The sequence below is a fragment of the Larimichthys crocea genome, chromosome XIII, assembly GCF_000972845.2.
Source record: "Larimichthys crocea isolate SSNF chromosome XIII, L_crocea_2.0, whole genome shotgun sequence".
Lineage (NCBI taxonomy): Eukaryota > Metazoa > Chordata > Actinopteri > Sciaenidae > Larimichthys > Larimichthys crocea.
This window is the reverse complement of record NC_040023.1, coordinates 12,413,114-12,439,829: the sequence shown is the minus strand read 5'-3', so window position 1 is coordinate 12,439,829 and position 26,716 is coordinate 12,413,114. Positions and strand designations below refer to the sequence as shown.

Here is a 26,716-nt window from a genome sequence, read left to right as displayed (position 1 = left end):
GGAAGATGGAGAGATGGGTGGAGTTGTAAAAAAGCTTCATAATGATACGAGGCCAGTGGGATCCCAAGAGGTGAATGGAGCGTCTGTCATATCGCTCAGCGGCATGTTAATGAAGCCAGCGGATCGGTAGAGATGAGTGGACTGATGCTTCAATGTCACGCACCAGCACAAGTATCACAGCTGTGGAGGACAAAAAGGACTTTCCTGTTCAACAGCCGCTGATGGATGCGTGTTAGCATTCCAGCAGTACTGAAGCTTTTTGTGTCGTCTGTGATTAAAAAGATACTGAACAGGTTTGGAATCTGTCAAACAATGTTTTCTCCTTTTGTCCACATGGCTAAGTTAGAAAATAGATGATCTAGGACTTTCTTAAAAAATGATCATCGGTTTTCATTAAGATTTGGTTTAGGCCATCATTTGTGTTGAAGTCATCTGCATCTGTTCTCGCTACGCAGAGATGACTGCTGTAATTTGCTGAGTAAAATAAAAAATATTGGTCACAATAAACATTTGAGGCACCGTTAGAGCAGCCTGAGCTTCTACCTAGCCTCGTTCTCCAGCTCCCGTTTCCAGGCTACGATAAATCCTCCCTTCATCTCTTAGTTGGACATGTCTAGAACATCTCCACAGGGAGCCACGCCTGAGCTACCTCAGCTCACCCTGACAACATGAGCGAGCAGTGGTTTCCTCTTGGTGTCTGAGGCCTTCTTCACCCTGTCTCTCAGGGACCGTGACCCCTCCTGTACTCGCCGGGGCAGTTTGCAGCCGAGCGTGAAGCGCCAGGAAAGTCTGAGACCACCCTGCTGTTAAAAAGTGGATTTCTCTTTTGACGTTGGGAGTGAGTCACTGCCCAAACGAAGGAGTTCAAGTATCTGGGGTTCTTGTTCACGAGTGAGGGTGAGGTGAAGCATGAGATTGACAGGTGGACTGAGAGAGCGGAGTCTAAGTGGTATGAATTTGGGAACTTTTCTTCTGTGTGATTTCTTTCTTAGAGTATAGCAGCGTATTCAGTCACAGCGGTTTTGTCTCTACCTGTACTTTGCTGTTCAGAGGCTCAATTAAGACTCCCTCTGTGTTTCCTAATGAAATCACACGGGAGGTTTTTACATAAACATTATGCAGAGATACATTATGCATTTGTCCACAGAGCCCAAAATAATGCAGATTAGATGTTTTGGCTCAAAATAATAATATGGAAAATGTTCTGTTGTGTCAGAGGGAATGTGAAATGTACTGTGAGGAACGAGGAACTCACAGAAACATGCTAATGTCTCTGAACTCTTTGAGAGTGATGCTTTCAAAGTCGGTTGATAAAAGTGCACACATACTATTAGCATAAATAGAGTGTGTGTGTGTGTGTGAAGTCACACCAGAGCAACGTTAACTCACGTCAGTGTCCTTGAAATCAACTGGCCGTACATGTTGAAGTCATCTGGACGTCACGGGTTTATTCCCCTGAATGTGACATCAACAATATACGTTTGAGTGAAGTGTGAACTCTTCTACTTCTTCTTTCTGTTGTTGAGTCCGCCCTAACACCCGAGCACAACGCACCCCCTGAGAGCTCTATGGAGAGAAGTAAGGAGCGGATAATATAGGAGAAAGAAACACGAGAGGGTTAGGAGGATATTTATAGGAATGTCAGAAGAAGTGGTCCTGCTCCTGAAACTAAAAAGCTTAAAATCCAGAGACAGCGTGGAGCCGAGCGAGGGCTAGCGATTAAAAAAAAATAAAAGAGAAGAGTCAACACGAGGTGGATCTAAAAACAAATACTGATTTGGCCGTTTCGTTCGTACGACAAACGATCTGGAGTAAAGAGCCGGCTCAGACTTACAGCAGAGTCTTGATTGGTGGATGAGATGCAGAGATACAGTCAGCATCCTGTTTAAGTCCTGTTCCCACATTAACAGTAAAAAGTGATTAAAACATAAAGTTCTTCATAACCTTTAATATGGCTCTTTAATGCATCTTTAGAGCCCAGAAGAAGTTTCATGTGTCACCACAGCTGACTGCCAAAGGCTGACAGTCCTCAAACGTCGACATCATTCATCAGATGATTTTCTGTATCTGTAAATAAGAGAATCAGCTCCTCTCTCTCTGTCTCTCTGTCTGTCTCTCTCTGTCTCTCTCTGTCTCTCTCTCTCTCTCTGTCTCTCTCTCTCTGTCTCTCTGTCTCTCTCTCTCTCTGTCTCTCTCTCTCTCTCTGTCTCTCTCTGTCTCTCTCTGTCTCTCTCTGTCTCTCTCTTCCATCCGGCAGTGTACCTGGGAGTCACCAACCTGAGTGTCTATCAGGTGAGGATGACAAGTCTGTGCAGCCAGTGGCAGCCTCACCGACACGCCAGCAACTACAGAGTGGTCATCGAGTCGCTGCTCAGTGAGTACACACACACACACACACACACACAGCAGTTATTTTGTTTACACCCACCTGCGTATGTGTGGAGGTGAGTTGTGTTTATAGGTTAATCTTAAAATTGAGTCAATCTTTAACGTATAACTCACCGTGGATGTGTGGAAGTGTTTCACTGAAGATCACCTCGACCTTGTATGCAAATCACATGCATGGTCACAAATCATCCCTGATCTCAGGATTATGAGCTGGTTCAAGCAGAAGCTGACGAGGTTAATAAACGTGACCGTACATCATAAGCACTCCATCACGCCGTTTACCCAGCTGTGAGTCTCCTGCTCACACTTTCCCATCAAACTCCTCCGCGGCATATCTGCACTGGTAGGAGGGGGGGGACTGATGCATGCTCGCATGCTTCCATTAGTGGGAGTTTCAGTATGCAGCGCAGAGAGTCTCCGAGCAGCCCGCGATGACAAAGATATTGTTGTATCCCATCAGAGACGCGCTGACAGTCTTAAAGGTTTAGCTGTGCAATCAGACACTGAGCTGCTCTGTAGACGAGGAGGGCTTACGGAGCGCCGCGCCGGTGACATTTACATCTGCTGTGTGAGGTAAAATACAGGAAACAAAGGCAAAGGTCTGCCCAGTGTGTTGGGATGAGATGTTACAGGAATGACAGCAATTATTTATTCAGAGAGGTCAGCGAGGAGAGTTCATTCTGTTTGGAAGCACCTGCAGCAGCACGGAAACCAAACAAACAAAGACTAAGACCAGACAATATATTCTCCAAATGTCTCTGGTTGAGGCCCACACCTCACACTAGAGGTAATCCAGAGTCCTCATTTGTCTGAGAGACCGAGACTAAAACAAGAATGATATCATTTAATCCAAATTTCCTTCACAAACACGAGCCGTGCTAAAACGTTCTTTATGTTTTTTAGTCAGGTTGCACCTCGTCTGTCTGAATCCTTCAAACGAGCTTCTTTGGACTGAACGTGTGTCTGATTTGAGCTTTTAATAAATGTCAGATATCAGTCGGTTCAGTGTCGTTCACATCTGACATGACGGAGGTTCAAGCTACAGAAAAACAGGCCAGAGGTCCTGCAGCAATATTTTCTGTTAAAAATACAGAAGAGATGATCGGCCTTTAATTTAAATATCGCAGATGTTTGAGTACGACGATTACAAAACTTCTGCAGTGGCTGTTGAGCTGATCGTTGTGACTGTGAACGTTAAATACTGAAATACTAGACTTCTGTCGGCCCTTTAAGAAACTTCTTCCAATTACCTCCAGATTCTTCATTAAAGTGGTTATTAGATTTTCTGTTGTTTGTTGGATGTACAGTACTTCGATGTCTTCATCTCCTCCTTCAGCTGTCAGAAATGAGTCTGCACCGGAGTCACCTCCATGAAACAGCCTCGCAGTTATTGAAGTTTTTATTCTTGGCTGTGATTCTCGGGCTCGGCGCCAACAGGAATAATTGTGTATTTTCCCGTTTGTTTGAAAACCGATAACACTCCAACAAACCAAAATAAGAACAAACAGCAGCTGGCGTGGCCCAGATTTGATTTCACACGTCCACCATTCGCCACCTCAAAGGTAAGGCTGACTTTTAATTCAGCCGTCATCCACCACATATGAAGCTAATAGCTGTTATTCATCACCTGCAGGCCTCCAGAAACATTGCCGTCATTAACGTCACATAAAAGGCGTATCATTGCCGCTCCTCTGCGTTTCTTTGACGTATCGCTTCTCTCGACACACAATTGAGCTAAATGAGGACTCGTGTTTGCGCAGCTGGTAAATAATTACCAGAGGAATGTGTCTGCTGCAGGAGAACGAGAGAAAGGATGAAGTTCATTCTGTTTTTAGGAAGGAGGAGAGAACGAGTGTGTTTCACAAATCCTCGTGTAGCACACAAAGTTATTGTTCAATTAAAGTGAGTTTGCACAGATCAGCTGTTCACCTCTCCCTCTACAGGATAAGAAGCTGCTGCTCATTGAAAATAACACAAACTCATCCAGGGTTTCATAATAAAGAAGAATCTAACTCGTGATTCAATCTGTATATGACTGAATCTCTTCAAATATTAAAAATAACAGAAGAAGAAATTATTTTAGCTTTTAATTTAATATGTTTGTTGAAGTTTGACTTATCATCTGCACATTAAAATAATATTATTCACCTGTTTCCCTTCCTGCAGCAGTTAAACTGACTTTTTGATTTCATACTTGATGCTCACACGTCCTTGCACAGTATCAAAGAAAGTCTGTTTGGATGCTGTTTAATGTTTTATTCCGAGCTTCAGCTGTAATAATCTAATGACTGACTTGGCACAGTGCTGCAGCTTCAAACGTTCACCTGCCCTCTGTGATGAAGTCAGAGAAGTTTTCTTAGAAATATATTTGACATGTTGCCAGGAAAGCCCCGATCACGAACACAGAGTGAACCAAAAAACGGACACGTTGATTATTTAATTGGATTTGGTTCATGAATTATTCCTGACAGTGTAAAGTTTCATTTTATTCAGACACAAACCGAGCAAACAATCCTCCGGGGACGTTTGAAACGTCTCAAGTTTGAAAGAAACAAAAACGAATCAGATGAGAAACACGAGTTAAGATCTGTCGAGTCAGTAAAAGGTTCATCGTGGTTCTAAACCACATGTGGCATGTACGGAGGCATTCAGCTGTCTGTCTGTGTCATCATGACTCAACGATTTCAGTCTGCGGTCTGTGGCGCGCTGAGTGATGGGAAGACGTGCAGACCTTTGCATTTCCAAATGTGTAAAAGAAACAGTCAGCCTGAAGCACAATAATAATGTTTTTGTAGAAAAGAAGAGAATGTTTGGTAGTGTCACGTTTCCACTTCTTTATTTCTTCTCTGACGCTGCACGTCCAGATAAAACATTTCCCCACAGAACAAACAGAGCCAGGACAAACACGCCGTCCTTTCTCGAATGGTAACGAGTCGATGTTTGTTCCTGCAGACGGTCAGAAGCAGGAGACAAAGCTGGGCGGAGGAGCCAACAGACACTGTTTCAACAACCTGAAGGCCAACACACAGTACAAGATAAGTGTGTATGCTCAGCTACTGGACGGGACTGAAGGGCCTGCAGTCACCGTCACTGAGAAGACACGTGAGTACACACACACTGACATGTTAGCCATCAATCATGTTTTCCTATCGTACAGCAACACTTGGCCCAGACAGACGGAGTTTCAGATCTGCTACTGAAAATCATTTAACAGCTGATACACACACACATCTCTCATGTGAAGCCGGGATACACAAACAGACTCATACACACACCACAGATCACACATCAAGAACTTTACCTCGTCCTCCGTACAACGTGCCAAACCGCCATTTACATGCATCCATACACGTGTCATAACAACCATATAACATGAGCACACACACCCAGCTGTCAGCTGAAAGGAGCCCACTGCAGGCTGTGAGAACGATCACGTCATTTCCAACATAAAACATCTTTTATCCTCGCGGGAACGCCGAGAGCCGAGTCGTCGTCCTTCCTTCAGAATGAGCCGTTTGTTCTGCACCGGCAGCCCCGAACACTAATCAAGACCTACTGTGTGGAGACGAGGGAGGGGAGGGAGGGGAGGGAGGCCGGGGGGTTTATGTTCAATGAACACCATGTGCAGAGAAATATTCCATAATAATAATAAATATCCCAATTTATAAGAAGACGTTAGCTATTTTTACACTCAGCAGCTTCACTGCAAAGATGAAGACTCGAGGGAAATGTCTCTTATCAGACGGGTTGGGTCATACGTGATTTTAAATTGTGCATTGATACCTGACGGTGGTTTATTATCAGCTAATCATGTTCAGTCTCAGTGCTGCAACAAGCCTGGGATGATCATTCTTCATCTACACGTCAAAGGTTTGAGTCCACCTCCTCTTGTCGGTCCACCCGTCCAGTGCCTGATCCGTGATTTTGATGGAACCGTCTTACTTTGTGGATTCTATGTCCGGCCTGAGTCTCATCTCGTCCTGATTGGACAGGAACAGCCATGGCTGTAAGCTGCGTTAGCACGCCTCTTATCCCGGCTGTCTTCCTCCTGGTGTGATCATAGCGCTCACCGTGGTGGGTCAGTATAGTTTCTGTCTTCAGTGGGGTTAATTGATTTATAAAGTGTGCACTGCGAGGCACCTGTAACGAAGGTTTGACAGAAATCATCGCAGGCGTGACGCGTGCTGAGATTACCTCTCAGGAACAAATTTTGAGTCTTTGCAGGTTCATTTCCGTCGTATACTGAAATTAATGAAATTAACTGAAGTGAAGATGAGAAAAGAGGGAAGACAAAAGCAGAAAGTGAGAATAGTTGTGCAGGAGGCAGAACGAGGAGAGGCTGAAACGATGTGAGCCCGCAGATAAAAGAAGTCACCGCAGAGATGAAAGAAAGAAGGGAACAAAGAAGGAGCAGGTATTTGTTTGCTCGCAGCCGCTCTCCTCCGTACTTTAGCTCAGCAGAGAGCCTCCACACTGATTTATCGCTTTGTTTTGATGCAAATGAAAGCCTGAGCCGTTTCTCCAAATGACTATCCCATCGCTGCAGGCAGCCGCTACTGAACGCTCCCTACCTGCCATCACAAGTCACTCACAGCCTCAGGTAGCTGATTTACTGGTTAAGCAGCAGCGAATGAATAAACCACGGTGGTGTGTGTGTGTGTGTGTGTGTGTGTGTGTGTGTGTGTGTGTGTTCGGGAGGGGGCCGCTAGTTCATCTAGTTTTTCCCGCCCCCCCACACAGAATAAAGGTAAGCAGTTGAAAGCACAGGCATAGTTTGATTTAGAGCACGGCAGGAGCTGTGATCAGTCCACCAAATTATACAGCAGCTGAAATCACAGAGCTGGATGTAGTTATTTGACACATTCTGTACGTGCAGCGTGCGGCTTCTCTCTTCTAAAGGGGGGTTTAATTTCAGGGGTCACGATGAATCTGGTCATGATTACAGGTCTTCATGTGTATGTGTGTGTCTGTCTGTGCAGTACCCATCCCGACCCCGGCACCGACCAAGCCACCCACCACCACGCCGCTACCCACAATCCCCGCTGCCAAGGAAGGTGAGACCTGTTTTTTTTTTTTCTAGGTTTAATGATGAAGACAGCCATGAAAAAATGAACTTAACAATCAGTTAAGACTTGTTTACGTGTGAAGGACAAATAGTATCATGCTCAACAGTATGGTCATTCCCTGTCATTCCCCCTTTGTCCCACAAATAGTGCCCTCAGAGGTCGTTTGCTTGACTCCGGTGAAGTGTTTCCACACTTCTAAATGAATGAAAGCGGCCTCCATGTGCAGGAAGTCCGTCTTCTTAACAGCTGAGTTATCCTCTAGGTCAGAACGAGGGAAGAGAGACGACCTACGAGAGATGATGAATCAAAGTTTTGATAGAGGACGGACAGATAGTGTGAACGAAGATGTAAAGGAGAATAACTGACGCTATAGTTTGTTAAACACACACACGACAAACGCTGTGCTACGTGATAGATACCTTCGATTCTGAGCAGAGGATTAAATCAGGTGTCCGTGCTCAGAGCTCACTCTTCCTCATTACCCAGCTTCAGCCCTAACTATAGTGACACAGCAACTAAGTTTAGTTCACTGTCTGCCCACAGTGTTAAATAAATCAAGATGTGACACGTTACTATTTGAGTTTGAGGACGACAGTTTAGTTTCACTCCACGCTGACACTTTACAAGTAAATTCAGCCGTTCTCCTCCCACACACACAGATTCAAAGATGTCTAAATGTGGTGAAGGAGGGAGATAATCTTCAGTTCCAGTTATCATACGCAGACACAGAAAACACACAATTACAGAGATAAATCTTTAACACAAAGGTCGTTTGAAATAAATGTCTTGGATCCGTTACAGCAGCTCGCGTCTCCACAAACATGTATATCACACTCTTCAAACTGAATCTTTAAAAAGAAGCTGAAGTATATGTGTCTTATCGTCACGTTACTGATCTCCACAAAACTTTTAATGAGCAGATATACACTGTGTACTGTGTTTATAATGCAGACACAACCTGCATGTGGTCAATAAATAATAAAATGAACTGACGTGAACTGACCAAAGCTCTTCATCTGACGCTTCACCATACAACACTAAGATAAACCAAGATAAAGAGCACACTCAGTAAATTATTTCTAAATAATGATGTAGATAAATTATACATGTAATAAAATCTGACTCCACTTTTGAAATAATTCACACTTTCTGAAGTTTATGTCCTCATATGTATCCTGCTCAGTGATCTGAACCAGACTGTCAGTCAGTGTCAGGCAGGTGAACCTGAAAATCATGTCGGGTGAACAAAATATTTTCATGGTGCTCAAAGTGATGCTGCCCATCATGTTCCATCCATCTGTGCACAGCAAGCCGATGTGCCACCTCCAACGTGTAATGAGATCTGCACCCCTCATATCATCAACTAACGATCGAGCCTTTTACTCAGACTGGAATCTGTAGTTTCATCTAAATGAACACACTCATAATATATACCGATCAGTTTACATTTAAAGTGTCACAATAATAAATAATAATCTAGATCTCTAAACACAAATAAACTTAATTTACATATCACCCTTTAGAAAGAGGGTGTAGCTTGAAGTGCAAACACTGCATGACACAATCAAATGGATTAAAGGCATCGTATGCTGAGAACAATAGAGTATTATTATTATAGTAAAAGCTGTATACGTGCAAGTTAAAGAATGAATAAAGAACAGCATATAAAAAAGATGAGAATAGTTTTAATTATTGAATATATTTATTATTTTTTTTGTTTTCCAGTTTATATATAGCTGAGACAGTTTAGTGTCCTTTTCCAGATACTGTCATTAAGTGGATTGTTTTCCAGTAGAAGATGTAACCATGTATTGATCCCCAACCTCTCTCCACTGTTTCTCTTTTTCATCCACACGTCTGTTTCAAATTCACCAACAAACGTAGTTATGAGGTTCATGGGAAAACTCCATTAATGCAAGCCACGGGGCGGGCTTTTATTGTGAAAGAAAGTCTGGAAGTTTGTTTGTTTTTTTTCGATTAATGTTGTTAATTACACAAACGAAAAGCAGGTGACAGAATGAAATCTGTCTGCAGATCAACCCGGCACCAACTGACCCTTCAGTTTGATTTTATTAGAGGAGAAAAGGAAGCGGTCGGAATGATTTGTGACGGGCGACAGAGGCAGCTTTGTGTTTTGAATGTAATGAGTTCAACGCACTTTCAATCGTTTAAGAGTCGAGACCTCTTCAGATCTAATCAATCACTCACCAGCTGATTTTCTTTCATTCCTGCGTCGTCATCCATCTAAATCAAGTCGCCGCTTGTTTATTTGCACAGAGATGAAAGCGAAGTTGTAAAGCTCGTAAAACAAAGACGAGAAATAAATGTTGATTTTTTTTAAGGTTAGAGCCTCGACTGTGCAAACAAAATAAGGTCGACCAAATAGAAAACAACTTTGAGAAAGTTTTTATCGACAGTTTTAACAATCAATGCGACTGTAGCACATTTAATATTTATATTCACAGAAACCCGCAGATGAAATCAAGTTGGAGACAGATTAAACAATCACCTGACTTTACTTTTATTACTGCACTGTCACTCTGTAGTCCTTACAGAGCCTGAAGACACCTCCACACGATCGCAGCTCACGGTGGGAACCACACATGTAGATAACATCCGTTCAGCTTCTCTGCGTCTCACAAAGACACGGCGGTCTGAAACAAAAATCTCAGATTTGGACTCATCAGACCAGAGTCCAGAGTAAAGCAAACGAAAAAACTTCCTGTACACACTGTCCTTCTCTTTTCACTCTCTACGTTTAGTTTCCATCCATTTTGCTTTTTTCCTCTCGTCGTCTCGTGAACGTGCACATGCAGGTTGTATCTTTCCTCTCCTCACTATCTTCCTCTGCCTCTCTCTGTCGGTCCAGTCTGTAAGGCAGCCAAAGCAGACCTGGTCTTCCTGGTCGACGGATCCTGGAGTATCGGTGACGACAACTTCCTGAAGATCATTCGTTTCCTGTACAGCACCACCGGAGCTCTGGACCGGATCGGCCCAGACGGCACACAGGTACCAGATCAGGGACAGGACTCTGTCACAAACGTTGTTGTTGTTGGTTTTGCTTTTTGTCATCACGCCTCAGCATTCTTAAATCAGTGCTTGTAAACACTTGGTGTCTGGTAAATCTCCCACTACCCTGTGTGACTGACTGGCAGGCAGAGTGCAGGAGAAGCCGTTAAACAACCAGAGATAAAGACTCCAAACTCTGTTTTCTTTTGGGAGCGTGGCAAAAGCTGCACTTTGCCCGTTAAATGTTGTTTTCCTGAGGCGCAGCAGCTTCATGCGTGCTGCTGTGTTGTACTTTGGTGACTCGCTGTGCGCTGCTGTGGCAAAGACAGCACCGGTGGTAATCCACTGAGTGCTGCAGCGACTGTGTTTTGTGCCGTGTGCAGCGTGTTGAAGAATATTTTTCTGAAGTGGATGGTGGAGGCAAACCCACAAAGACTTACAAACCCTTTATTCATTCACAAAGAAAGGCACAAAAACATCTTTGTAGGGACGCAGCCAGCAAATAACCGAAACCAAAGGAATAGATTACAAAGTAATCAGTAACTAAATGTACGATTAATTAACCTGTCAGCTGTTTTTCAGATGTATTTTTTATATAATATAATATTCCCGTGTGTGCCGGTTCACCAGCCTCTGTATCGGGTTTACCAGTTTACACTGGTGAAAATCACCTTTAATGCCAATGTGTTTTAGAATAACTGCTTTTTGTTTAAGGTTGTAAATGTTTGATGTCACATCCACCTCGTCTCGTGTTCCCGTGTCGTCTGACAGGTGGCCATCGCGCAGTTCAGCGACGATGCCCGGACGGAGTTCAAACTGAACTCGTACAGCAATAAGGAGCGACTGCTGGACGCCATCAACAGGATCTCCTACAAGGGAGGAAACACCAAGACAGGTGAGCAGGCAACCAGAGAATTAAATCTGTGTGTGTGTGTGTGTGTGCGTGTGCGTGTGTGTGTGTGTGTGTGTGTCCTTTCAGGCTCCGTGTTAACACGTGTGTGTGTAAGTCAAACATCTTGTGAACATAGATATATTTCATGTAAAAGCCGTTTACATAAGAGTGTGTGCTGAATAATGTTTGCATTAACATCTACTGTGTGTGTGTGTGTGTGTGTGTGTGTGTAATAAGAGTGTGTGAGGTGTAGTCATTAATCAGTGTTTACAAAGCAGCGCAGCCGGTTTCTCTGCAGAGAGCAGATTTGTAGCAGCGTCAGTGCTGGGAGGAATTCTCCCACCGCTAATGTCACACTGTAAAACACTAATCCTCCTTTTCTATCAGGCAGCAGCAGTTTGGGGACTTTAATAGCGGCGCTCAGTCACCTCGTTCTGCACGCCGCAATTAAGAATCCGTTTCCCCGCGCTCCCACAGGAATGAAGAGTATCCGATTACTGGATCTATTTGAAATTCCTTCATTGAATCGTAGCAGCCGTGCAGCAGCTCCTGTGTCACACATCAGATACAAAGAAAGCTCCGAGGTGACGTTTGTTAGATGATTAAAGAAACTTCTGTTGAGACACCAGCAAGATTACAACGTGCTGACGTGATGACGTCATACTGTAAGTATTGCTGAAAGGGAAAGTGAAGAACGAGACCAGAAAACAACAAACCTGGAGCAGAAGCAGCCGGTTGTGTACGAGCAGGGCTTGAAGTGGGATTGGGCAGGTGGGGACCCTGAAGTTTGGAGAGACCGCTTTGATAGACGCGTTCATCTGTCCAATCAGGTCGAGCCATCCAGCATGTGAAGGAAAACATCTTCACGAAAGAGGGAGGAGTCAGGAGGGGCATCCCCAACGTCCTCGTGGTCCTCACCGACGGACGATCTCAGGATGACGTCAACAAGGTTTCCAAGGAGATGCAGATGGAAGGTCAGAGCTGTGCTGGTGACGCTGTCATGTGAAACATTAACAGGTTTGTTTGTTTCCGTGTTGAGGCCGAACGTTTCTTCCCTCTCTGTCTTCCTCTGAAGGGTACATCGTGTTTGCTATCGGCTTCGCTGATGCCGACTACGGAGAGCTGGTGAGCATCGCCAGTAAACCCAGCGACAGACACGTCTTCTTCGTGGACGACCTGGACGCCTTCAAGAAGATCGAAGAGAAGCTGGTGACGTTTGTGTGCGAGGCCGCCACTGCCAGTGAGTGAGCGAAGTGTATCCAACAGTTTGAGGCGGTTTGTTTCAGAGTGGAAGATTTGTCGCTCACTGAGAGCGCGTCCGTCGTTTTGCAGGAATCTTAATCAGACATTTTTTTCTTTTCCAGCCTGTCCTTCTGTGCCGATGAGCGGCAGCACAACACCAGGTAAAACAGAAATAACCCCCCATGAAGCTTTAGCGACCCCTAGTGGAGGTTAACGGAGACATAAACTCAGACTGTGTATATCAGTGTAATGGGAACACTGTGGCCTTTTTCATGTGTGAGCCAGATGACACCACTTGCTTTTTTAGAACCAACAGACTCTGAATCTCCGTCTCACTCCGTCATCAGGTTTCCGTATGATGGAGCTGTTCGGGCTGGTGGAGAATCGCTACGGCAGCGTCTCCGGTGTTTCCATGGTACCTGGCACCTTCAATACCTTCCCCAGTTTCCACCTGCACAGTGACGCTTTTCTGGCACAGCCAACCAGGTACACACACATTTATATTTATAACTGTGGTTCATCACAAGTCTGCTCTCTCATGAACATGATGAATAGAAAGATGAAGTCTGATGCTGTTGTATATGATATCTGCCGAGTATCGACTGCATCCAGAACTCATAGCTAAGATGTTTCTGGCTCACAGGTACATCCACCCTGAAGGGCTGCCCTCCGACTACACCATCACCATGCTGTTCAGGCTGCTGCCCAACACTCCGGAGGAGCCCTTCGCCCTCTGGGAGATCCTCAACAAGAACAACGAACCGCTGGTGGGAGTCATCCTGGACAGTGAGTCTGACATCTCAGCTATGGGAACCGAATGTACAAAACACCAGGATGCAGATGGGAAGACATCAGGAATAATCTGCGAGTTTGTTGACGTGTTTGTTCATCTTCCTGCAGACGGAGGAAAAACTCTGACGTTCTTCAACAACGACTACAAAGGAGAGTTCCAGACGGTCACGTTCGAAGGGCCGGAGATCAAGAAACTCTTCTACGGCAGCTTCCATAAGGTCAGAACGTGTCCTGTCCTCTGTTTGTCTGACTGCTGATCATCTGTCTGCGGTGTCAGTGAACCGGACACGGAAACGTAAACATAAAAGCAGAGACACAAATCAAACTCCAAACTGTCAAACGTCCTTGTTTCATCATCTGGTCACTAACCAAGCGGCTGCGTGTGACGTCTCTGACACGAGCTGTTCAAATAAAAATGTAAGCAGTGAGCGCTGAGGCTTCCAGTGTGAACGTTCCTCACTCATTTCTCTTCTTCTCTCTCGCAGTGAGACAGTCGTCAGAGTTCTGACAGGCCGACTGTGTTGAGTCATGCCCCGAGTGTGAACCTGCTCGCAGTCGTGTTGTGTTAGTGTCAGCGCGTCAGTGCTGACGGACTCACTCACTGATCTGCAGTCACTTCTGTCTGCTGGCTGTCAGCACAGCTTATCCTGCTCACCTCTTCACCTTTTGTTCTGCTCGCTGTGTGTGTGTTTGTGTGTGTGTGTGTCACTGCATGCATTGTGGATTTTAGTGCCTACCTGAAGAGTCTGTGTGACGTCTGTGTAGGTTTATTTGATCATGGGCCAGAGGCCGCCTCTGATTTGATAGTCATCTTTGTAGAGGCACCAACTTGGATAGGTTGAAGGTTGCCCTGTGCTTTTCAAACACTTCCACAGTTATTAGATAAACTCTGAATATCGTATTTCTTTAGTTCCTGAAAAGCTGACATCTTGGAATCACGACAAACGCGCATACATTTCCTTAAGCAAGAGTTTTTATCCTGATAGGGAGGTGTTGCTTCACACTTCACACCGCAAACAGGATTTATATTACAGTTCTGCAGCGCTGATGCAGGTCAGAGGGAAAACACACACAGTGCTGTGGATACAGTAGCAGTGCGTGACTCCATCCCTACAGCTCTGCAGCTGGGTTTCCAGATATAGACTGAGCCACCGTGACATTTTATTTTAACTCCAAAGATTCAGATATTTTTATCTCAGCTGCTGCCACATGAATGAACGTGCAGCAAAACATCTGAACCTTTAAATCACCACAGACCTCAGGCATTTTTACAAATGTTGTGGTCACGGTAAGAAAGCCAAACGCAGCCAATTCAAACTGGCAGTTGTGTTGAACATGAGTAATATTAAAGACTAAAAAACAGTCGATTGACAGAACACAAGAGACTGTCGGTCTCTGACAGTCTGCACAGGATACGTTAACGTGACGGCTCTCAGAGTTCATCTCAGTTTGCATGAAAAATCACTTTGACATTTACAGAACATTTCACAGCAGCAGTGAACTTAAACTGAGCGGACTGACCACACACACACACACACACACACACACACACACACAGTAAACAGTCAGCAAGAATAAAGTTCGGTATAATTGTGTACCAATAACACAGTGATATTATATTCTTTAACTACCACAACACACTCCTCATTAAACACGTGGTTTGGTTTTCAGAGATTTTAATAAACTCCAGGCAGTTTGACATTTCAGGGTTGCCTGGTCGGAACCGGATCAGGCTACTTCCATGCGCTTATTATGAAGTTTACCTGTTTTGTCAAATATCAGCTTTATGGCACGTGGAGGTTGCTTTTGGGATGAATGTTGTCCACAGGCTGGTTGTAGACGAACTTTTCTTATTTTATACCACCTCAGAAAACATTCGATTAAATTAATACCAGCATTAAGACAGACGTTAATAAGGCAGCGTAAGACAGTTTATGCAGGTTTATTTCTTGTTGACTGCTGTTGAACAATCTGCACTTCTCTTCTTAATATTTCCAGTTTGGAGCCACAGTTTCAGAATTCACCTCCGCTCACTCTCTGGCCTTAGCTCATAACTGCTCGTGGACGTCTTCATGGTAAATGCTACATGATGACAGATTAGACAGAACGTTACAGGGAATGCGACATGTGTTTTTACAGCCCAGCCATCTTATAGTTTCAGGATTTTTATTAAAAATGTTGTCATTCATAATAGTATTCATTCATTTCTTTGATTTAAGATTTCTAACATGCACCAGTAGAGGCCGTTTCCAAAGAGCGTCAAATGATACTACTACTACTATTAATAATAATAATAATAATAATATTAATGATGATAATAATGATATTAATGATGATAATAACCGTAAAGTTTTCACACATGATGCAGCTCAACGTGTTCTATCTTCTTCTAAACACACTCCTGCTTCGTCTACTTCTGCCTCCAAACAAACTGTCAAGTATCTAATGTCACTGATATATTTAGATTTTCTTTATAAAAATAAAAACTATTTTTCCTCTGCAGCTGACTGGACAAATGTAGATTTGCAGCCTGCTGTTTGTTAATAACTAATAAAACAGAAGAACATATTCATGGTCACCAAAATAAATCTTATTGTTTTCCTGATTTAAACACAAAAGTCCAGAAACAGAAAAAAAAGGAAAGTTTCCATTCACACAGTATGAAAATGACAGAGCAGATCCTCCGCCAGGACAAACATGGAACACTTTGACAAGTTTAACAAGTCTGTAGTGAGTGTTAAGTGTAGCCTGCAGAAAATAAAGATTTAAATAAGACAGACGGAAAAAAACACGTCTGTAAGGGAAACAAAGAATAACTTTACAAACTGAAACAAAGTACGCAGAGGAAGGATAACAGGCTTCATATATGTCTTTGTTTGTCTGAGTAGGCCTGTGTTGAAATCTGTGCTGATTCGTACATCCAAAGATTGATTTAATTAAATAAAAATTTTAATACATTTTCCCCCGGTGAACTTTAACCCCACTAGTCGCGCCATTGAATTGAAACAGGCGTGCGCCGTGTTTAAACTACGGCGTCTCACACATGCAAGGTGCGACTATGATGCGTTCACGAACATGGGAAAAATGGAAATTCACCGGAAATATAATAAAACTACAGACAAAAGGACACTCAAGGAAAACTCTACAACTACCAGCCACTTCTGTACGTTCTCTTTAAATAACTGAGGCGATTGCGGGTTAAATCTGCAAAGATATGCGCCCGTATTTCAGGCGTCAGGCGACCCAAAAAAATGGTTTTAGTAACACTAACCCGAATCGAGATCGGATCGGATTATGATAATCGATTCTCAGTCTTGAGAATCGGAATCGAATCGATTCTTGGAATTTGAATCGATACCCAGCCCTGTGTGTGTGTGTGTGTGTGTGCGTGTGTGTGTGTGTGTGTGTGTGCGCAGCCATTGGAAGCGTCACTGACAGCAGCTCTGTTACAGTTACAGCAGAGGAGGGTTAATGGTGTCGAGGAGCCGCTCAGCTCAGCACTTGACTGTCCACAGTGGTGACAGGCAGCACATCCCGTATGCATAATTATAAATAGCAGTGTCGCTCAGGGAGGTAATTTTAGTTTCCACATGCGCGCCTGATTTTTTATTATTTTTGTCCCAGTGTAAACGTGCTCTGTGTCATAACACTCTAACACGAGCTCGTTCTTAAAGCTCAAATTCAAACCAGGTTCCATTTTTTTTTTTGACACAGATGCAGAATTTTTGATTTCAAGTCAGTGAATTAAGTAAATTTCCAGCTTGTTTAATGAATTCCAGTAAAAGATGTTTTGAAATGACTTTTTAATGCAGTTCTTTAATCATCATCTATTCATCAGTACTTCATCTGTACAGCATATTAAAATATATATCACCGGCAGTCAATATGGTTTTAACACCCACTTCACTTTAAAACATAACAGCTGGAACCCAGCAGATAAGATGTGTTTGTAGTGAAGAGGTTCTGATGTGTGATGATATTTTAATGATGTCACGCCATATTGCTGTTAATTAACGTGTTGTGGCGTTGATTTTCCAGCAGCACACGGGAAGAGGGCGCTGTTGTGCCACAGCACACGGAGCTGTGTGAAACACTAAACCTCCTCACGGACATCCATCTATAAAACATCTACACTACAGACAAACTACAGTCTGCGTGTGCTGATTCTGATGAAACACGATGAAACTCAGACATTCAGGCACGTTCAGCAGCAGCGATTAAAGGACTGAGTGAACATGTCGTGATGTTTTCTCTCACGCAGCTCCACATTGCAATCAGCAAGACGAGCGCCAGAGTGGTGATCGACTGCAAGATGGTGGCGGAGAAAACCATCAATGCAGCGGGAAACATCACCATAGACGGACTGGAGGTTCTGGGCAGGATGGTCCGCTCCAGAGGGAACAAGGACAACTCCGCACCGGTGAGGACGACGAGAGTTAATGTCAACACACACGCAGCTACACATTCATAACAACAAGAGACGTGTAACAAGGCCCGTTCATTGTCTTCACAGTCTCATCGTAGCTTTCTCTCAAATCCTGTTGTCACGGCAGAGGGGTGAGCCGATCTGCCGTCATATGAAAGCTTAGAAACCTTTCTACTTATTTCTATTTCTGTGTTACAACACCTGCTCTGCCTACGGTCGAGCCGCCCCATGCCCCCGTACACCATCAGACAACCCTACGCTAATCTCCACAACATCTGATTGCGGTTTTTAATTTTCCGTAGTGGCACAGACAGACAAACAGGAAGTTGTAGAGAGATAGAGGGGAAGTATGACATGTTTTCTGTCAGATAAGTCAGTCAGATAAGGCTCTACATCTGTTGCTCGATCCGTACTGGCATCTGCTTTTTTGAAGATTTACTCCGCTGCTCACAGCTGTCACCTGATCTGAGTCTAAAAAAAAATCCTTTCTCTTCGTGGACTGCACGCTTTGTACGGACACTGACAGACTTCCTCACAGTACAACAAGCAGACAGGGTGAATAAACTGTTCCTCTTTGTGAACGATGTTTGGTACATTGGCCTCCAGGAGCAGCTTTGGTTCTTTGAATATTTTTCTAGTGCAAAATGAAGCTTGTGATCTCCCGCTGTGTTTTAAACCTCATGGATTTTAGGGCGGCCCTGACTAATAGTCTCATTTTGTACCTGAGAATTCACCACACCACTAAAATACTTTGAGTCATCCAGTGATTTGTACAATAGAAGTTACAAAGATGATCAGCAGGAACATTCTCGTCATTTTGTGATTTAATATTCAGTCAGGCCTTTATTTAAAGCTGTGTCACTTTAGATGTTTTTTTCTGTCTTCATTAGACGACTGAAACATTTTTCGGTTTTTGGTCGTTTGTGTTATTAAAATTTGTCGCGTGTGTGTTCTTCTCTGCAGTTCCAGCTCCAGATCTTTGACATCGTCTGCAGCACGTCGTGGGCAAACAGAGACAAGTGCTGTGAACTTCCTGGTCTGGTGAGGTCAAAGATGATTCTTCTCTAAACTTGTACACAGAATGTATGTAAGCAAACACATAACAGGGCTTAAAGTCTCTAGTACTGCGTCATTCATCCATATCTGAGTATGTAACGAGCAAACTTCAGCTGTAACTTCACATATCTTCTTTTCTTTAATTAATGAGTTCATTTATTGTCTTCGTCTCACCCTCATCGCCCTCATCATGCTGTGATCATCCAGAGGAAGGAGGTAGACTGCCCGGCCATGCCCAAAGCCTGCACCTGCACCCAGGACAGCAAAGGCCCCCCCGGCCCTGCTGGATCACCAGTGAGCCCCACACAGACACATCAGATACAGTCCTGGTCCACGTACCAGAACACAAACACACAGTACCACGCACTCATGCATGAACACACATCAAATCACCTCCCCGTTACTTCTTCATGTACAGTTTGAGTTCATTCACAGCCATTTTTTTTTCTTATTTTAGCAGATGAAAACTCTTTTGTCTCAGCTGGTTTGTGACACACACTCCTGTGTGAGTCAGTTTAAGTGTAACTGTCCACCTTTAATGAACGTTTGTTTCCCACAGGGAGGACCAGGAATCCGAGGAGCCCGGGGTGATCGTGGAGAGCCAGGCCCGGTGGTAAGTTGTTGCTTTTGACGCTCAGTCTTATCTTCATCTTGTTCTGAGAAATGGTTTGAGTGACAAACAACTCGTGTACCGACCAAACAGGAAGTGATGCGCATCTTTCTGATGTCTGGTTACTGACAGGCGACACCAGCCTCAACATACCCTCAAGTTGCCTTAAAATTTTCCACTTACCAAATCAGACAGCAGATACTCTGCAGTTTGCCTCATATCTACATTGTATCTGCAGAAATCAGCTTATTTATATCTATGTCATTTTCCCCCCGTTGATCAGGTAAGTTTACAGACAGCCGATCACTATTATGCGAGTATCAGTCCTACAGTGCTGGTACACATGGCAGCCCAGCTGTACACACTCACACCATAACGCACACGCATACACACAAAGCAAAACAAAGATAATAATGAATAATAAATAGAGAGAGTCATTAATGACAAGAATCAACAAGGTAAGTTTCTTTATTAAAGTCAGTGATCGGTGGAATTAGTTTAGTTTAGTTTAGTTTAGTTTATTTCGAACATGTGCGGGTAACACAACAAAGTGAACTGAAAAACTAACAAATCCAATGAAAATAGTCAAAACAACAATAACAATACAAAAAGTAATAATGTGAACCCAACATGTCCAAAAAGGAGTAGGATGAAGCATATGCTTATTTAAACCTTTAAACCCTTCTCCACTATTCAATTAATAATATTACTCCATAAACATACATTTCTAATAATACATAGAATAGATTAAACAAACAAATACATAAATCATTTATCCTTTATGAAAACACCCATTGTTAAAGCCCTGGATCAGAACTGAAATGCTTCTTGACAGTTTGCTTTGTACATGTTGTATATGAGACTTCCTGTTTATTTTATCATCAATTGTTACGCCAAGAAACTTGATTTCATAAACTCTTTCAACGTCCGCCCCATCAACTCGTAACTGTACTTGTGTATTCTTATTGCAGTTGCCGAATAACATGAATTTGGTTTTACTTAAGATTAACGATAATTTGTTTCTGTCAAACAGCATTTTCAGTGGTGATCCTCCCCAGTAGTTTAAAATAAACTGAATGGAATGACAACAGAGGATGTGTATTTATGGCAGTACAACACGACAACACAGAAAACACAACATGAAATAAAGAATACAGGAAACACACACACACACACTGTATTTCACAGAATGCAGAAAACACAGCTACAATTCCAGTAAATCCTGACATAAAAATAATAATACAAACAAACTGTACTTCATGACACAAATCAAACAAACAGTATATATAATAATATTTAAAACGCTGAAAATTGAACAAACGATCCAGAAAAGGTAGGTGTCTGTCATGTTACTCATGATTTATTACATTTCTCTACATGTCGACACACACACAGAAAACATCTCTGAAACATCTGATTTCTGCACCTCCTCCTGCTCCTGATATTCAGGTGGAAGCCTTCCTCACACACCTCAATGTGTCACAAATCACAGACTTCATTTACAAGTATATACATATTGCAGTCTTGTGTGTTAGTACGCTAAAACCCACAAAGGTTCATTTCAGTTGAATTCAGTTTTATTTATATAGTGCCAAATCATAACACAAGTTAGGTCATGACACTTACCGTACAGGGCAGGTCTAGATCGTACTCTTTATGATATTATTATTTATTAGCTGCAGCTCTCTCTCTGCCTCCCTTCCTCCCTCTGTCACACACATGGTAGCTGGCCATCTCTCACTTTTACCTTTACTTCTCTAGATTTCTTTAATTTCTCTCTCTCTCCTTTCTCCTTCTAGCTTCACTGCAAATACCATTATATCCAGTGTACTCTGTCTTTACCTCCAGTTAAATATGTTTTCCATGTATGTAGAACAACAGTTTATTTCTACTGAAACATTACACTGAAATTAGCATGACCACAAATAAACTTTCCATCAATATTTATTTATTTGTCAGGGATCATGTTCAATATCAAATGTGAATGTTGCCATCTTATTATATCTTAGCTTGAAGCTCATTTTCATCTGCAGACAGGTCACATTTAAACCATAAACACAATGACAGAACAAGACTAAATCAATGGTCTGGATGCATAAACAAATATGTAAAACATTACATGACATGCATCATATCAGCAAGAAGTGTCAATAAAAAAGTCAAAGATTGTATGAGGCTAAGTCAGTGGTTACAGAGTTTGGTAGCTTTTGTATATTTAACATTAATCAATGCAAGGATTAGGGGCGATAACTTCTCCCATAGAGGAATGTAGATTCAGATCCTTCAGGTGGAGGTGGGTGTTTGAGATGCTGTATTGTATGAGTAGCAGCAGCATAAGCAGTAACAGTGAGTGGCAGCATACTTCAGTTGAGCAGTGTGGCACCTCGAGAGTGAGCAGAGCACTGACAGCTTCGGATAACAGGCATGATCGAAACATGGTGTTGGATATATGTTGCAGTGACAAGAGTATACCACACGAGTGTAGTGTCTGACTCAAGTTGACTGCATGGATCTCTGTAGCTCACAGATGTTGCTTCATTGATGCAAATAGAAAGGTGTCTTCAGTGCTGAGGACAGAGAAGAAACAATTTCAAATTGGTGAAAAAAGTCAAACAATGTCACATTGACAAGATTAAAAACAATCAAAGTGTGGCTTAGTATGACCTAAGACAAAATCTGGCACGCAAGATCTGCTCTGTAGTTTGTCCTTCTCTTCAGTGAGAGCGATAATACCCGTGAACATCATGAAATCATTCAGATTTACTGTCATGGCAGTGTCAGATCTCTTTGTGTGTTTTAGTAAATATCACTGTCAAACTCTGAACCAGTAATAATCGTTATAATTTTTTAAGTAATCAGAAGAATGATTTCAAAGTCAAGCTAACGTCACATTGACTACATTAAAAGATCTGTGTTTTAACAAGCTCTACCTCTTTCCATCATTTCATATTCAGCCTTCAACCAGCTGTTCTCATTGCTCAGGCCGTCATATCTGGTCTGTAGCTCATCGTTCTCTTGAGTGAGATTGATGATTCTGGCTTGTGTCTGGTTCAGAGTGATCATGAGCTGCTCTTTTTCCATCACCAAAGTTTTTTGGTCCAATGTGACAAAAATGTCTGGTGATAACAGAAACAAAAAGACAATGAACATCATGAAATCATTCATATTTAATGTAATGGCAGTGTCAGATCTCTTTGTGTGTTTTAGTAAATATCACTGTCAAACTCTGAACCTGTAATTTCTCTGTCTTGGCTGCCAAAAAAAGATTACAATGTCAGAAAATGACCAAACTGTCAGAGCTCAAGTAGAGTCTGATAAGTTATTATAGAAGGAAAAGTAAACCCTCACAGCGCATGAAGACCCCGGCCAATATCAGAAGATACAGCACCAGAATGATCGCAGTAGCAAAACGCCTTCTATGGGCTGCAGAGAGATTGTTTTGAGTGAGACACAGTACATTCAAATATTTTTATGTAACACATTTAAAAGTGTTTTTTTTTTAAATTGTTGATTATATCGTCCGTCAATTGCAGACATCTGCTCAGTAAGAACTATGACATTTTAACTCAAGTGACATTAAACAGTATTCAGTATTTAATCAAACATGCACACATATTTTTGTGGTTGTTTTGTACTTACCAACTTTATTCTTTTTGTCTTCTCTGCTATATCTCACATTCAAACTTAAACTTGGTGCTTCAGCGTCTGCAGACATCTTGGGAGGTCAAAGAACTCGTAATGAAGAGTTTGTCTGTGTGTGTTACAGCTTTCAATCAGGGAACAGCAAGGAAATAGCAGCAAGATAAACCACAGATACAGATATGCAGTCAGCACACATACTGTTACGTAATAAGTCAGGAAGTGTGCTTTAAGGGGTGAAAATAAATCAAACAGGAGGGTGAGTGAAAGCGCTTATAATCCCCAACTACAGCGCGGGATACCAATAAATCTTACAGACTGATTCTTTTAGGGTTAAGGTTGCAGGGCACAGAGTTCAGAGGAGGCAGGTAGGCAGGCAGTCATTGTACAGGATTCAGATTCAGGTTGCTGGAAGGCAAAGGCATAAGGAACACTGACAACCTGGCACTCTGGCTGGTCCTTTTTGTTTTTATCTTCGACAATATTTGTAGCTAAATTACCCAAAATGATTTGGATTTTAAAAATTGGTCAATATTTATTACAACTGCAAACTGACTTCATGCTGTGCACAGTACGAATATTCCTCCACAAAACAGCAGGGGGCTGTAACAGGCATTGTTTTCCTTGCTAAGGAGTTGCAGGTGTGCCGCCTGTCGCCTTCAGCTCTTAACTACAATATATAAGCTCACTGTTAGTTTACTGTGATGGAAGTCAGGTTCATTTAAAATGAATGACATCAGTGACATTAAGAAAGACACTTGTCTGTTCCTCCTTGCTGTTATTCACCACCAGATCTGCTCTGTCCCATTTTACCTCATGGTAACTTTATAGTAACAGCTGCATCCAAATCTCTTCCATCTTTCAGGACAGTACGTCCCTTTCCATCTCCCAGACAAATTGTTTTTAGGTCATTCTTTGTCATATTTGCCATATTCACACTTTCACAAAACACACTGTTTGTTTTTGTGGGAATCACATGCTGCAGCTCTTGCATGATGAACACTTTCTCCTCCTTGTTAACACTGAAACGATAAATACTGAGCTACACTGCAGGCAATGATGATAGCCCATAGGGAGTGACAGTATGTGTCATCCATTCAGACTTTAAAAATCTTTGGGGAAACGCTCACTGGACTGTATAGTGTCACAATCCACTCCGGTCCCCTGCCTGCTTTTCCCTCTTACCTGCACCCAGTAACTTTCCACTCACCTGTCAGCCCCGCCTCCTCATCAGTCACCATGGTTTCTCCCGCCTCCCACACCTGCTCCTCTTCAGTAATCAACCCTGTATTTAAGCACCAAACCTCCAGACACTCTTTGCCAGATTGTTCTTCGCGTCATGCAAGTCTTTCCAGCACTTTTGTCCGGACTGATCTCCCGTTGCCGACCCTGCCTGCCTTTGACCTGCTCGTCTGTCTCTGCCCTGGTAATCACCTCAGCTTTTCGTCCCCGACCACGAGTTCTGCCTCAGTGTTTCTGGTGTCTGTCTGCCTGTTTCCCTGGCTGTTTGGAGGTTTCCCCGGGCAGTCTGTTCCCCTGCTCCAGTTCGTTGCCACAGACTCTCCGATCGAACTCATGACTTATTCCCTAGAGAGAAATTAAAGAATCTAGAAGAGTAAAGGTAAAAGTGAGAGAGGCCCAGCTACCATGTGTGCGACAGAGGGAGGAAGGGAGGCAGAGAGAGCAGCCTTCATGTGGGTGAGGAGAGAGCTGCAGCTAATAAATAATAATATCATAAAGAGTACGATCTAGACCTGCCCTGTACGGTTAAGTGTCCATGACAAACTTGTGTTAGATTTGGCACTATATAAATAAAACTGATTTCAACTGAATTAACTTTGTGGGTTTTAAGCATACTAACACAAGACTGCAATATGTATATACTTGTAAATGAAGTCGGTGATTTGTGTGACACATTGATTGGGTGTGAGGAAGGCTTCCACCTGAATAGCAGGGCAGGAGGAGGTGCAGAAAATCAGATGTTTTCAGAGATGTTTTCTGTGTGTGTGTCGACATGTAGAGAAAATGTAATAAATCCATGAGTAACATGACAGACACCTACCTTTTCTGGATCGTTTGTTACAATTTCAGCGTCTTAAATATTATTATATATCTGTTTGGTTTGATTTGTGTCATGAAGTTCAGTTTGTTTGTATTATTATTTTATGTCAGGATTTACTGGAATTGTAGCTGTGTTTTTCTGCATTCTGGAAATACAGTGTGTGTGTGTGTGATCTGTGATTCTTTATTTCATGTGTGTTTTCTGTGTTGTCGTGTTGTACTGCCATAAATACACATCCTCTGTTTGTCATTTCCATTCAGTTTATTTTAAACTACTGGGGAGGATCACCACTGAAAATGCTGTTTGACAGAAACAAATTATCTTAAGTAAAACCAAATCATGTTATTCGGCAATTGCCAATAAGAATACACAAGTACAGTTACGAGTTGAGGGCGGACGTTGAAAGAGTTTATGAAATCAAGTTTCTTGGCGTAACAATGATAAACAGGAAGTCTGACATACAACTGTATAATGTAATAATGTATAAAGGATAAATGATTTATGTATTTGTTGTTTAATCTATTCTTTTGTAAAATATGTATTATTAGAAATGTATGTTTATGAGTAATATTATTAATTGAATATTGGAGAAGGGTTTAAGGTTTAAATACAGCATATGCTTCATACCTACCCTTTTTGGACATGTTGGGTTCACATTATTACTTTTTTTGTATTGTTATTGTGTTGTTTTGACTATTTTCATTGGATTTGTTTGTTTTTCAGTTCACTTTGTTGTGTTTACCCGCACATGTTCGAAATAACTAAACTAAACTAATTCCACCGATCACTGACTTTAATAAAGAAACTTACCTTGTTGATCTTGTCATAATGACTCTCTCTATTATTATTCATATTATCTTTGGTTTTGCTTTGTGTGTATGCGTGTGCGTTATGGTGTGAGTGTGTACAGCTGGGCTGCCATGTGTACCAGCACTGTAGGACTGAATACTCAACATAATAGTGATCGGCTGTCTGTAAAACTTACCTGATCAACGGGGGGAAAATGACATAGATATAAAAGCTGGATTTCTGCAGATACAATGGTAGATATGAGGCAACTGCAGGTATCTGCTGTAGGAGTTGGTAAGTGGAAATTTTAAGGCAACTTGAGGGTATGTTGAGGCTGGTGTCACCTGTCAGTAGACATATGATGGACACCATGATACCAGTTGTAACCAGACATCAGAAAGATGCGCATCACTTTCCTGTGTTTGGTCGGTACACGAGTTGTTTGTCACTCAAACCTTTCTCAGAACAAGATGAAGATCAGACTGAGCGTCAAAAGCAACAACTTACCACCGGGCCTGGCTCGCCACGATCACCCCGGGCTTCCTCGGATTCCTGGGCCTCCCTTGGGAAAACAAACGTTCATTAAAGGTGGACAGTTACACTTAAACTGACCACACAGTAGTGTGTGTCACAAACCAGCTGAGACAAAAGATTTTTCATCTGCTAAAATAAGAAAAAAAAATGGCTGTGAATGAACTCAAACTGTCATGAAGAAGTAACGGGAGGTGATTTGATGGTTGTTCGT

At 42.5% G+C, this 26,716-nt stretch overlaps 2 protein-coding genes across 7 annotated transcripts in view; one reads left to right on the top strand and one right to left on the bottom strand.

Annotated features, from left to right (window-relative positions):
- col14a1b (collagen, type XIV, alpha 1b) overlaps positions 1-26,716 on the top strand; it is a 130,765-nt gene that overhangs the window by 83,379 nt on the left and 20,670 nt on the right. For all 6 annotated transcript variants that reach the window (XR_003463533.1, XM_027286561.1, XM_027286559.1 and 3 more), the window contains 15 exons: positions 2,258-2,374; positions 5,341-5,490; positions 7,368-7,442; positions 10,324-10,463; positions 11,235-11,358; positions 12,186-12,329; positions 12,431-12,595; positions 12,720-12,758; positions 12,945-13,083; positions 13,241-13,383; positions 13,498-13,607; positions 17,651-17,809; positions 18,779-18,856; positions 19,079-19,165; positions 19,431-19,484. Coding sequence is in view for 5 of the 6 variants with exons in the window: in XM_027286561.1 (XP_027142362.1) it covers positions 2,258-2,374; positions 5,341-5,490; positions 7,368-7,442; positions 10,324-10,463; positions 11,235-11,358; positions 12,186-12,329; positions 12,431-12,595; positions 12,720-12,758; positions 12,945-13,083; positions 13,241-13,383; positions 13,498-13,607; positions 17,651-17,809; positions 18,779-18,856; positions 19,079-19,165; positions 19,431-19,484 (1,724 nt within the window). In the remaining variant the exon portion in view is untranslated. The remainder of the gene's footprint in view (positions 1-2,257; positions 2,375-5,340; positions 5,491-7,367; positions 7,443-10,323; positions 10,464-11,234; positions 11,359-12,185; positions 12,330-12,430; positions 12,596-12,719; positions 12,759-12,944; positions 13,084-13,240; positions 13,384-13,497; positions 13,608-17,650; positions 17,810-18,778; positions 18,857-19,078; positions 19,166-19,430; positions 19,485-26,716) is intronic.
- The window catches only part of LOC113747302 (uncharacterized), a 9,760-nt gene continuing 4,804 nt past the window's right edge, over positions 21,761-26,716 (bottom strand). The window contains exon 6 of the mRNA XM_027286698.1: positions 21,761-22,010. The gene's annotated coding sequence lies outside the window, so the exon portion shown is untranslated. The remainder of the gene's footprint in view (positions 22,011-26,716) is intronic.